Source organism: Sesamum indicum, unplaced genomic scaffold, assembly GCF_000512975.1.
Source record: "Sesamum indicum cultivar Zhongzhi No. 13 unplaced genomic scaffold, S_indicum_v1.0 scaffold00156, whole genome shotgun sequence".
NCBI classification, from domain to species: domain Eukaryota; kingdom Viridiplantae; phylum Streptophyta; class Magnoliopsida; order Lamiales; family Pedaliaceae; genus Sesamum; species Sesamum indicum.
Genome location: NW_011628064.1, coordinates 161,179 through 175,116, shown reverse-complemented (window position 1 = coordinate 175,116; position 13,938 = coordinate 161,179). Strand labels below are relative to the sequence as shown.

Here is a 13,938-nt window from a genome sequence, read left to right as displayed (position 1 = left end):
TTTGTGACAGAAAGCTCTCCTCTATTGACTGATACTGATTATCTCATTTCAATGTGAAAGTCTATGAAAGAGGAGCTATTCTTCTTCTATATAATATAAAGAATATTATCTCTTTATTCTTCAATTCCTACCTCAGGGATTTCCCCTCTTCTTGTGAGCATAAAAGCAGGAGACTCTTTCTTATTCTTAGTGAAGCTTGCCCCTTAGGGATCATGCACGTGCTTTTTTGAATCAGAAAGGGCCATTTACCCTTGATCCGGGATCCACATCCACTGCCTTAGCCTTAGAATATAGGCCCGAATTCGTAGTTGATTCAACAAGAGCAATCACCCTTTCTGAAAGACGACTTGTGAGCTGGTCTTTCTTCTTACCGTTTAGCTATTCTATTCTTCCCATCAATCGAAGATGGCACGTGGGAAGTCGTTCAAAGGACTTTCTACTTTAGCTTTCAATCACATTAAGATGAAAAATAATTTTCCCATGACCCAGGCACTCGATTCAAAGTCGGGGATAGTCTTTTTATATTTCTGTACGATCGTTTCTTGGCACCGCTTGCAGGACTTTGAGGTTGATGAATACTCAAACGAATACCTAGCTTTGCACCCAATGCCATCAACAACAAAAAAAGGCATATTTCCTGGAGGAGCATTTTGAAGCTGTTGAAGAAGAGGATGAAAAGGCTATTTGTATTTCTGATGCATCATCAGCGAGTGAATTGTGAGAAGATGAGCATGAAAACACAAAGGCCAAATCCAAGAAGAAAGTACAAGCTCCTCGGTGAGACACATGTTTTCATTTGAACAACAGGAACAAAATTTCGTTCTTTGTGCATGCAGAAGTCATCACATAAAAATAAGTTCAGAATGCACATTTACCTAATCAACTCTTCAATATCTTGTCATATCTGCAGATTTTTCGAAGTGAAGGATAAATGGCAAAAGAAGGGTTTTCTAAAAATCCCTCAAAAATAGAGAGAAAAAACCAACAGAGGGGTTAGGTTTTAGTACCAGTGGTGGAGGGTTTGTTGCTCCGGTTGATGGAAGCGAAGATGTGTTTCTTTCATCAATCAGCACACCTAGGGGAACCAGCGTTGGAGGTGGATGCGACACAAAAATTCAAGAAAGTAAACCCCACTGGGAAAAATCCTGAAAACTACTGTTCGCCTCCCACCATCAAACCTCATCCATACCCACATGTTTCCACTTCTCGAATTTTTTATTTCTTTTATTTAGGGTTTGAAAAGCCAGAGCAGTAGAGAGAAAAGGGCAAGAAAAAAGCAAAAGAATTTTACTGTTAGAGGGAACTTGAGGGGGGAATTGTTGGTTGCTTGGTTTACTGTTACTGCTAATTTTTTTCTGATAATTACTTTTGTAGAATTGATTGTCTTGAGAAGAACAAGATGGTAATACTAGATGATTTAGTTATTAATCAAAATCGATAAACTTACTACAAGCACTCTCTCCGTTGTACGCTGCACTTTAACTGGAATAAAGTTTATGACGTAGTAAATATTTTGTTTATATACATATATGTATATATTTATGTAATTCAACTGCCTTAAGACTCATACTTAAATATTGGAACTCATATCATTCTTCCTATCAAGTGTTGAGAATTCAATTTCATTTATCTTTCATCTTGCAGATTAAGAGTAAGCTGCCGAAAGTTAATCAAACTCTGGCAGCCCGACTTCTTGATGAGGAGGAAGAGCTGAATGAGATTTAGTGAGGTGATGATGCAGATGTTCAGAAAACATCAAAGAAAAAGAAAGGTCTCACGAGTGAAGTTCTCAAAGATGAGAGGTTTACAGGTATGTTTGCAAATAAGGTATTTCATAGAGGTTCGGTTTATGCAAAAATCTTGCTTTTCTTGATTGCTGCTGTTAGTTATGATCAATCATGTAGTACGTTGTTCCCAGGGATTTGTGAAATAGTTGGAACTTTAATAACCCCTGGACAGTAAGTAATATAGAGACATGTGAAAATGCATAAGAAATGGTAATCATTATACATATCATTAGCGCAAAGAATAAATTTTTAGAGCAATGAGATACAGATATATCGGCTGGTCATGGGCTTGAGTATTAACCACCTTTATCCTCTGAAATTTAGGCTACATGATTAGGATATCTCTCAAATTAGCATGACAACCTTTTGAATAGTACACGAATGTATTGGGTGGATTTTGTTTGATGATTGATGTAGAAAGATTCATTAATGATGATGACATCACTGTTGGACTCGTACTGACAACATATGTATTGGAATTTGTTTACATCCAAACAGCAGCCAAATTATGTATTGTTTCTTGACACCGCTTGCAGGACTTTGAGGTTGATGAATTGTCAAAGGAATACATGGGTTTGCATCCAATGCCATCAACAACAAAAAAAGGCATCTTTGCTGGAGGAGCATTTTGAAGCAGTTGAAGAAGAAGATGAAAAGGCTATTGGTGGTTTTGATGCATCGTCAGCGAGTGGATTGTAAGAAGATAAGCATGAAAACACAAATTCCAAATCCAAGAAGAAAGTACAAGCTGCTAGGTGAGACACATGTTTTCATTTGGACAACAGGAACAAAATTTTGTTTTTTGTGCATGCAGAAGTCATCACATAAAAACAAGTTCAGAATGCACATTTACCTAATCAAATCTTCAATATCATGTCATATCTGCAGATTTTTGAAGTGTAGGATAAGTGGCAAAAGAAGGGTTTTCTAAAAACCCCTCAAAAATAGAGAGGAAAAACCAACAGAGGGGTTAGGGTTTTGTACCAGTGACGGAGGGTTTATTACTCCGGTTGATGGAAACGAAGATGTGTTTCTTTTATCAATCAGCACAACTAGGAGAAGCGGCATTGGAGGTGGATGCGACACAAAAATCCAAGAAAGCCCCACTGGTAAAAACCCTCAAAACTACTGTTCGCCTCCCACCATCAAACCCCATCCATACTCACATGTTTCCACTTCTCGAATTTTTTATTTCTTCTATTTAGGGTTTGAAAAGCCAGAGCAGTAGAGAGGAAAGGTCAAGAAAAAAGGAAAAGAAATTGACTGTTACAAGGAACTTGAGGAGGGAATTGTTGGTTGCTTGGTTTATTGTTACTGCTAATTTGTTTCTGATAATTACTTTGGTAGGATTGATTACCTTGAGAAGAACAAGATGGTAATGCTAGATAATTTAGTTATTGGTCAAAATCGATAAACTTACTATAAGCACTCTCTCTATTGTACGCTGCACTCTAACTTGAATAAAGTTTATGACGTAGTAAAGATTTTGTTTATATACATATATATATATATATATATATTTATGTAATTTCAACTGCCTTATGACTCATACTTAAATATTGGAACTCATATCATTCTCCCTATCAAGTGTTGAGAATTCAATTTCATTTATCTTTCATCTTGCAGATTAAGAGGAAGCTGTCGAAAGTTAATCGGGCTCTGGCAGCCCGACTTCTTGAGGAGGAGGAAGAGCTGAATGAGATTTAGGGAGGTGATGATGCAAATGTTTAGAAAACATCAAAGAAAAAGAAAGGTTTCACTAGCGAAGTTCTCAAAGATGAGAGGTTTACAGCTATGTTTGAAAATAAGGTATTTCATAGAGGTTCTGTTTATGCAAAAAAAACTTGCTTTTCTTGATTGCTGCTGTTAGTTATGATCAATCATGTAGTACGTTGTTCCCAGGGATTTGTGAAATAGTTGGAACTTTAATAACCCCTGGACAGTAAGTAATATAGAGACAAGTGAAAATGCACAAGAAATGGTAATCATTATACATATCATTAGAAGATTTGAAACGTAGATGGGAGTCCAAGAGTGGCCGTACCCCAGCGCCGCAGGTTATTACTCCCGTCGCTACCCACCATCTAGCGAGAAGTTTGCGTAATGCTTGCCGACGATTATTAGCAGCAGGAACTTCTTCTGAAAATCTTGAGCCGGCTAGGAGGCAATCGGGTTCTATGGCTGGGACTTCTGAAGTGAGATTGCTGCAGCAGAATTCAGATGATCTGATGCAGAATGTGACACAGGCGACTGAAAACTTGGAGATGATGGCTGAAAGGCGAGGGATCACCACGGAAATTGTACAGCATCGCCCGTTGGAAAATCAGGAAACGGAATCTGTTTCTAATTATCAGCAACTGTGTGCGGTTTCGGTAAAAAAAACAGCAAGTATTGATGAAGGATTTCGGGCCGGAAAGTCGACATAAATGGTGGTTAACTTGTTGCACAGTACACAAAATCAGCTGGCATGTTTGCTGGATTGACATGGAGAAATAAACGATGAGCTTTTCCAGACGAAGACGACGGATACTGTTGATGTTCGGCCGATTGATACGTCGGGAATTACTGGTCCAAAACAGCAATTTTCAGCCCCGGTTTCTGTGCTTGCACTGGTGTTTGGCCGGAGTTCTAAGCCTTGCATGGACAACCACAATACGGGTATATTTATCGGTACGGTTCCCCTTCGCTCTTCGAACACAACTGAGTCTTTTACAGATAAATTTGCAGATGCATTCAACAATTCCAGTCGTTGGACATTGAAATTTATTGAACCTTGCACACAAAATGGGGAAGTGGTATTTCGTCCGACTTTGAATATGGTACGAGATGGTTTAAGACCATGGAAATACACGGCGGTTGGTTACTTTCTGGGCAAAAAGCCATATTTTCATCACCTTAATGAATTTGTTCGATCTATATAGCCTGCGGTGAAAGATGTTATTGCTACATCTAATGGGTTTTACTTCTTTCAATTTCATACATTGACGGCGATAGAGGAAGTTATTGAGGGTGGCCCTTGGTTATTCCAAGGCCAACCTATTGTCCTGCAGAGATGGGAACCGGGGATGCCCCTACTTAAGCATAAACATACACAGATTCCAGTGTGGATTCGACTGCGGCATCTACCGGTTGAGTTTTGGACTAGCGAGGGACTTAGTGCAGTCGCTAGTGGCGTGGGCAAACCCTTGTACCTGAGCGCTATCACATGCGCTTGCACGAGACTGGATTTCGCTCAGGTATGTGTAATGTTTGATGTGTCCTCCAATTACCGAAACACTTGGTATTACTTATGCCAATGGAGGATGGATCTGAGGTGCCATGTAAAGTGGATGTGGAGTATGAATGGTTACCATTGAAGTGCCGTACATGCATGAGTTTAGGTCATGATGCTAAAACATGCCCAACTATCAAGAAATCGGCCTAAAATATTCAAATATTCGTGCAACGTTCCCAGAAGGAAAAAGTCATTGAGAAAGAGGTTGATGACATCGAACCGCCTCCTTCTCGTGGGATTGCTTTAAATGATAGAGGAGATATAAGGTGTTCCCCTGTAGGTGGATCACAAGGAGGAAGAGATATAAGGGGTGAGAGGAGTACGCCACCTCCAAGTCGGAAGGGTAAGGAGATAATTCTATATAATACCTTTGCACTTTTAACTGATGATGAGATGTATGCTTCTACGCAACCTAAGGGCCCTAATAGATGCAGCCCTTCTACGGGGTGCTCATGATACCAGCAGGTGTATGGAATGTATGGGGCCTTAACCGCAGGGATCATCAAATGGCAGTTAAGGAGCTTATTCGGGTAAACAGATTATTATTTCTTGGTATTCTGGAAACTCGGGTAGCAGTTCATAATATTGCAAATATTCAAACTAGTATATGCCCAGGATGGAGCTGGTTTATTGATTATAATACCATTGGAAATCGTATATGGCTTACTTGGAATGAAACTGAGGTGGGTGTTGAAATTCTTAATGTTAGTGACCAATTAATTCATTACCGAGTTACTAACCGTATGATGCATGTTCAACACTTGATTACTATTGTGTATGGGATGAATGAGGTGAATAGTAGGAGAACGTTGTGGCGTGACTTGTGTGGCCTATCTGAAGAAATTGCTAGGAGGCGTGGTTTGTGATGGGGGACTTTAATGTGGTACGGGATATGAGTGAGGTGTGTGGTGCCTCTGGAGGTATCACGCAGGCAATAGAGGAGTTTCAAGCTTGTGTCACGGAGATGGGTCTAATTACACTTCCGATGCAGGGAGAAACGTTTACATGGCATAATTGCAGTAGAGATGGTAGAAGCTTGTGGAAAAGACTTGACAGAGTCTTAACCAATGATGTGGTATTACACAAGCGGCCGAATGCGCATTATATGTGCTTGGCCCCGGCTACTTCGGATCACTCTCCGCTATTGTTACAAGGTGGCTCTCGACTAAATTACGTAAGTCCTTTCCGATTTGATAATTACTTGGCATCATCTCCCCAATTTTTGGATGTGTTAACTCGGTATGGATGCCTGAAATCGAGGGTACTCGGATGTATGTGGTTACTAGAAAGTTACATGCTCTCAAGCCTATTTTTAGGTCGATGCGGCAACAAAAAGGGGATCTTTCTCTCAATGTAGAGCAAGCCAAGGAATTCCTCGCTACAGCCCAAGAACTCCTTGCTCACGACAGACATGATGAGACATTGTTGTTAGTAGAGCACTATTGTCGAATTGTGCTCATGAAAGATGTGAAGTTAGAGCAAAGCATGCTCCGACAACGGGCTAAAATGCAATGGTTAAAGGAGGGTGATCAATGCTCGAGGATCTTCTTTCGCAAAGTCGCCACCCGACGAGCAACAAAACAGATCTACCAAATAAAAGGGCTTGATGATAACATGATCAACGAACCGGAAGATATTGTTGCGGAATTTGTGCGCTATTTCGAGGCCTTATTAGGCAGTTTTCGCCAAGAAAGGGAGCTCAACCTACAACATTTGAGGTCAAGGGCTACGCATGTGTTAACGAAGGAGGAAGGGGACATGCTTGTAACCCAAGTCACCAGAGATGAAGTTAAAGATGCCTTCTTTGACATTGAGGAGGACAAGGCACCGAGGCCTGATGGTTTTCCGGCAGGATTTTATAAAGCTGCGTGGCCTATCGTTGGGTGGGAGGTCACATATGCAATACTGGAGTTCTTTCATCATGGTCGGCTGTTGAAGCAAATTAACTCCACGATTATTTCTCTCATCCCCAAGGTACATAATCCCTCATCTGTTGGTGATTTCAGACCTATATCATGTTGTAATGTGCTTTACAAAGTTATTACTAAGATATTAGTCAAGAGAATTCGGTTGGTGCTTGACAAATTAATTTTGTCCCGGTCCGTAGTATTGGGGACAATATCTTACTGGCACAGGAATTATTTTCGGGCTACAACCAACAACGTAAGCCCCCTTGGTGTGCGTTGAACGTTGATTTAAGAAAAGCTTATGATATGATGGAGTGGGATTTTCTGTTTGCGGTTCTACGATTATATAAATTCCCAGAAATCTTCATTGGATGGATACGGGAATGCGTTACAACCACAACATTTACTATTGCGCTGAACGGTGGCATTCATGGATTCTTTGCGGGGGCTCGAAGGCTTAGACAAGGGGATCCCATGTCTCCTTATCTGCTTGTGTTGGTTATGGAAATTCTTGGCCCCACGATCCAACAAAAAATTGAGGTTCAAGGTGGATTTCTTTATCATTGGCAATGTGAGGAGACAAGGCTCTTCCAGCTATCGTTTGCTGATGATTTGCAACTCTTATGTCGTGCTGATGAGTCCTCTATACGGGTATTTAAAGAAGGTTTGGACGATTATTCCGCTTTATCTGGTCTTCATACTAATGCTGCTAAAAGCCAGGTTATATTCTCTAAAGCTGCTCAGCCGCTTAAACATACAATCGTAAGCACCCTCGATTTTCAGGAGGGAGAATTACCAGTTACATATCTCGGATTATCACTTATTGCCTCTCGGCTTTCCATCTCTGATTGTAAACCTTTGCTTATTAAGATTGATAAGAGATTGCAGTGTTGGGCTTCCATTCAGTTGTCATTTGCAGCTAGAATTCAACTCATTAAATCAGTTCTCATGTCACTACAAATTTATTGGGCTATGGCATTTATTTTGCCAAAAGGAGTTATTAAGGAGATAGAGAAATGGTTCCGCCAGTTCCTGTGGAAAGGTGCATCAACCTATGGATATTCGAAGGTTTTCTGGAATCAAGTGTGTCGGCCGGTGGAAGAAAGAGGACAGGGAATCATGGATATAGTATCCCTCAATCGAACTCTTATAAGTAGACATATTTGGAGAATAGTAAGCAAATCCAGCGGTTCTATATGGGTAAAATGGATTTGCATCATGAGACTTCAAGGCAAATCTATATGGACAGTTGAGGCTAATTCTAGGGCATGGGGTTGGCGCAAATTGCTTGGACTACAACATATACTACTGCCTCATATCCATTATAAGATCGGCAATGGGGAATTAATATATATATTGCAGGATCCTTGGCATCCTATGGGGATCTTAATGGCTATATTTCCACATGGCCCCTATCACACCCACACATGGGCGGACATGCTCCTTAGAGAGGTTATTCACAATGGAGTATAGCATTGGCCATTGCCTCTCACACCCACACACACATGAAAGACAATATGATGTTGGACATCATTCAAAATTTGCCTCCAGTCAAGGCACACAGACTCGATCACTCTGAGGGGAGGCCCTTACACCAATCGAAGGGTGTATGACATATTTCGTTCTTCAGGCCAGAAGGTAGGTTGGTATTCACTCCTTATGGGCCCATTCAAAATTCCCAGGAACTCGTTTATCTTATGGCTAGCTCTACATGAACGACTATCCACCATGGATCGTCCATGGTTACAGCATCTTAATAGGGATTGTGTTCTATGCTCAAGGGGGACACTGGAGACTCACCAACACTTGCTATTTTCGTGCCCTTACTCAAAGCAGTGTATTAGAATCTTTTGTAGGGAAGTCCAATTTTCATGGACACACAGAGGATGGATGATTGATGTTATAATTGCTGCACGAAAGTGGAGGGGCAAGCACGTGGTAAACGCCGCCTATCGCAACCTTTTAGCATCTCTAGTATATCACATTTGGTAGGAGCACAATAGGAGGAAATTTCAGCAATTGGATCGAGAACCTTCAGTAGTGGCTAAGATTATCCTAGACGAAATTAGATTAAGTATACTTAGTGCAGAGTTGCTGAATAAAATTAGTACGATAGCCTTGTATAGATTATGGCACACAACATCAGCCATATGACTGTACATTATGATTTTTTTCTTAATGTAATTTACCTTTACCGAAAAAAAAAGAATAAATTTTTACAAATATATCGGTTGGTCACGGGCTTGAGTATTAACCACCTTTATCCTCTGAAATTTAGGCTACATCATTTGGATATCTCTCAATTTAGCGTGACAACCTTTTGAATAGTACACGAATGTATTGGGTGGATTTTGTTTGATGATTAGTGTAGAAAGATTCATTAATGATGATGACATCACTGTTGGACCCATACTGACAACATATGTTTATTGGAATTTGTTTATGTCCGAACAACAGCCAAATTATGTATCGTTTCTTGACACCGCTTGCAGGACTTTGAGGTTGATGAATTCTCAAACGAATACTCGTTTCTTGACACCGCTTGCAGGACTTTGAGGTTGATGAATTCTCAAACGAATACCTGGCTTTGCACCCAGCCATCAACAACAAAAAAAGGCATCTTTGCTGGAGGAGCATTTTGAAGCTGTTGAAGAAAAGGATGAAAAGGCTATTGGTGGTTCTGATGCATCATCAGCGAGTGAATTGTGAGAAGATGAGCATGAAAACACAAATTCCAAATCCAAGAAGAAAGTACAAGCTCCTAGGTGAGACACATGTTTTCATTTAGATAGCAGGAACAAAATTTCATTTTTTGTGCATGCAGATCATCACATAAAAACAAGTTCAGAATGCACATTTACCTAATCAAGTCTTCAATATCATGTCATATCTGCAGATATTTCGAAGTGAAGGATAAATGGCAAAAGAAGGGTTTTCTGAAAACCCCTCAAAATAGAGAGGAAAAACCCACAGAGGGGTTAGGGTTTTGTACCAGTGACGGAGGGTTTATTACTCCGGTTGATAGAAGCGATGATGTGTTTCTTTTATCAATCAGCACACCCAGGAGAAGCGGCGTTGGAGGTGGATGCGACACAAAATCCAAGAAAGTAAACCCCATTGGTAAAAACCCTCAATGTGACGCCCTAAAGATTATATTACATAATTGGGGGATTAATTGATAAATTTTTATGAAAACATAGTTCAGTGATAAATAAATTATGGGCCATAATTGGAATATAATAAAATTTGAACGGATTAAATTGGAGTTCATTATATAATTTTGGGACAACTTATATTAATTAAGAAAATTCAGGAAGGACATAATGAGTATTTTGAAAAAAGTTAAATTAAATAAATAAAATAATAAAATAATAATATTATATATATGTGTGTTGGTAAATAATATATACATATATATATATAAATAGAGAGAGAGAGACTTGAGAGTGGGAGGTGGGGCCACCAACCCCCCCACCGCCTCACTCTCTTTATTTTTATTTTGTTGTTCTTGGTACATACACAAATGCACACAACACACACAATTTCGGCGAAAAAAAGAAGAAAAGAGAAGGAACAGAGGATACGAGGGTAAAGTGAAAAGATCGAACCACTACCTATTGGATAGATAAAAGCGTTGTAAGGTCGAGGTAAGTAAATAATTAGTATTATCTATATATGTATCTTTAATTGTGATTTTACTGATATCTGAATTTGTGGTTCATGCTGACATGGATTTATATGAGTGATGGATGATTTAATTTGACTGATGGTATTGTGTACGTGGAATGAGAAAATACGTTGAAATATTATGTTTGTTGTTTGATGTGTTGTGGATGTCTGAAAATGAGAATATATGGATATACTATTTTACGTTACTAGTTGCTTACAAGAATGGTGATATGTGAAAATAACAGAGTGGTGGAAATTGAATATATATTGTGGTGTGAATACCCCTTGATGTGTTGAAAAGCCTATAAGGCGAAATGAAATAAAAAGAGCTTTGATGCGATATGAGAAAGAAATGAAATGAAAAGAGCTATGATGCGATATGAAAAGAGCGATACTGCGATATAAAAGAGCTATGAAGCAAATTGAAAGAGCTATGATGCGAAATGAGATTGATGAGCCGGCTGTCAAGGGGATTCACTTGAATTTATATAACAGTGAGATTGAGTTGACGGGAAAAACACAATATCACTTGCTGGTAAGCAAACTAGATAAATGGAGTTTGGTTGATTGTCTTATTTTGAGATAGTCATGTGGTGTAATAAAGCTGATTATGTTGTAATCAAATTGATTGTATTCCATGCTTGTTGCTTGTTTATCTTGTTTAGGTTGTGTTTAATATGCATATATAGATAGGGCTGGTTATTTACTTACTGAGTGGTAGGTTTATCCCTCTGCTGACATTTTCTTTTAGGAATAGACTTTGAGGTGTCTGACTGTTGAAGCATAGGTCTATGCACTATACTCAGGCAGGTCGGGCTAGTATGCTGTTTTCTCCTCTTTGTCAGTTAAAATACAAAACACATTTTGTTGTATAGAGAGAACGTAAGCACGTTGATTACTGATGATGGGTTACTTGTGGTGTTTGATGTGCATATATGATATTGTAGGTTGATTACGCTTGATATGACGTTGGGGTTACGTATTCATATGGATTAAATTATTATGTGCATTTATATTTATAAACACAGGGATTGTTATAAGTATGATGTTTAGGGTAGATATAGCCCTTGTAGCGAAGGGGGTGCAACACTCAAAACTACTGTTCGCCTCCCACCATCAAACCCCATCCATACCCACATGTATCCACTTCTCGAATTTTTTATTTCTTCTATTTAGGGTTTGAAAAGCCAGAGCAGTAGAGAGGAAAGGGCAAGAAAAAAGGAAAAAAAATTGACTGTTATAGGGAACTTGAGGGGGGAATTGTTGGTTGCTTGGTTTACTGTTACTGCCAATTTATTTCTGATAATTACTTTGATAGGATTGATTACATTGAGAAGAACAAGGTGGTAATGCTAGATGATTTAGTTTTTGCTCAAAATCGATAAACTTACGATAAGCACTCTCTCTATTGTACTCTGCACTTTAACTTGAATAAAGTTTATGACGTAGTAAAGATTTTGTTTATATACATATATTTATATATTTATGTAATTTCAACTGCCTTATGACTCATACTTATATATTGAAACTCATACCATTCTTCCTATAACGTGTTGAGAATTCACTTTCATTTATGTTTCATCTTGCAAATTAAGAGGAAGCTGCCGAAAGTTATATCGGCTGGTCACGGGCTTGAATATTAACCACCTTTATCCTCTGAAATTTAGGCTACACCATTGGGACTCTCAAATTAGCGTGACAACCTTTTGAATAGTACACGAATGTATTGGGTGGATTTCGTTTGATGATTAGTGTAGAAAGATTCATTAATGATGATGGCATCACTGTTGGACTCGTACTGACAACATATGTATTGGAATGTGTTTACGTCCAAACAGCAGCCAAATTATGTATCGTTTCTTGACACCGCTTGCAGGACTTTGAGGCTGATGAATTCTCAAACGATCCTGGCTTTGCACCCAATGCCATCAACAACAAAAAAAGGCATCTTTGCTGGAGGAGCATTTTGAAGCTGTTGAAGAAGAGGATGAAAAGGCTATTGGTGGTTTTGATGCATCATTAGCGACTTAATTGTGAGTGGATGAGCATGAAAACAAAAAGGCCAAATCCAAGAAGAAAGTACAAACTCCTAGGTGAGACACATGTTTTCAATTGGACAGCAGGAACAAAATTTCATTCTTTGTGCATGCAGAAGTCATCACATAAAAACAAGTTCAAAATGTACATTTACCTAATCAAGTCTTTAGTGTCTTGTCATATCTGCAGATTTTTCGAAGTGAAGGATAAATGGCAAAAGAAGGATTTTCTAAAAACCCCTCAAAAACAGAGAGGAAAACTCCAATAGAGGGGTTAGGGTTTAGTACCAGTGACGGAGGGTTTATTACTCCAATTGATTGAAGTGAAGATGTGTTTCTTTCATTAATCAGCACACCCAGGAGAAGCGGCATTGGAGGTGGATGTGACACAAAAATCCAAGAAAGTAAACCCCACTTGTAAAAACCCTCAAAACTATTGTTCGCCTCCCACGATCAAACCCCATCCATACCCACATGTTTCCACTTCTCGAATTTTTTATTTCATTTATTTAGGATTTTAAAAGCCAGAGCAGTAGAGAGGAAAGGGTAAGAAAAAAGGAAAAGAAATTGACTGTTACAGGGAACTTGAGGGGGGAATTGTTGGTTGCTTGGTTTACTGTTACAGCTAACTTTTTTCTGATAATTACTTTGGCAGGATTGATTACCTTGAGAAGAACAAGATGGTAATGCTAGATGATTTAGTTATTGATCAAAATCGATAAACTTACTATAAGCACTCTCTCCATTGTACGCTGCACTTTAACTTGAATAAAATTTATGACGTAGTAAAGAATTTGTTTATATACATAAATGTATATATTTATGTAATTTCAACTGCCGTATGACTCATACTTAAATATTGGAACTCATATCATTCTTCCTATCAAGTGTTGAGAATTCAATTTCATTTATCTTTCATCATGCAGATTAAGACGAAGTTGCCGAAAGTTAATTGGGCTTTGGCAGCCCAACTTCTTGAGGAGGAGGAAGAGCTGAATGAGATTTAAGGAGGTGATGTTGCAGAAAACATCAAAGAAAAAGAAAGGTCTCACGTGTGAAGTTCTCAAAGATGAGAGGTTTACAGCTATGTTTGAAAATAAGGTATTTCATAGAGGTTCTATTTATGCAAAAAACTTGTTTTTCTTGATTGCTACTGTTAGTTATGATCAACCATGTAGTACCTTGTTCCTAGGGATTTGTGAAATAGTTGGAACTTTAATAACCCCTGGACAATAAGTAATACAGAGACATGTGAAAATGCTCAA

The 13,938-nt window shown here is 38.8% G+C and overlaps 1 protein-coding gene and 1 long non-coding RNA gene across 2 annotated transcripts; both read left to right on the top strand.

Moving 5' to 3' along the window:
- Nucleotides 1-691: 691 nt before the first annotated feature.
- LOC110011334 lies at nucleotides 692-962 on the top strand. The gene is made up of 2 exons (XR_002286336.1): nucleotides 692-777; nucleotides 911-962. It is a non-coding gene; the product is annotated as an uncharacterized LOC110011334 (long non-coding RNA).
- Nucleotides 963-6,306: 5,344 nt separating this feature from the next.
- LOC105179428 lies at nucleotides 6,307-8,441 on the top strand. Its single transcript, XM_011103046.1, has 2 exons — nucleotides 6,307-7,035; nucleotides 7,197-8,441. Exons 1-2 carry the CDS (start codon nucleotides 6,307-6,309, stop codon nucleotides 8,439-8,441), a joined length of 1,974 nt encoding a protein of 657 aa, XP_011101348.1.
- Nucleotides 8,442-13,938: the final 5,497 nt, after the last annotated feature.

Coding starts and splice junctions, on each gene's coding strand:
- LOC105179428 (XM_011103046.1), top strand. CDS start 6,307: ATGCCTGAAATCGAGGGTACTCGGATGTATGTGGTTACTAGAAAGTTA. Junction 7,036..7,196: donor TTATTTCTCTCATCCCCAAG/GTACATAATCCC, acceptor TTACTGGCACAG/GAATTATTTTCGGGCTACAA.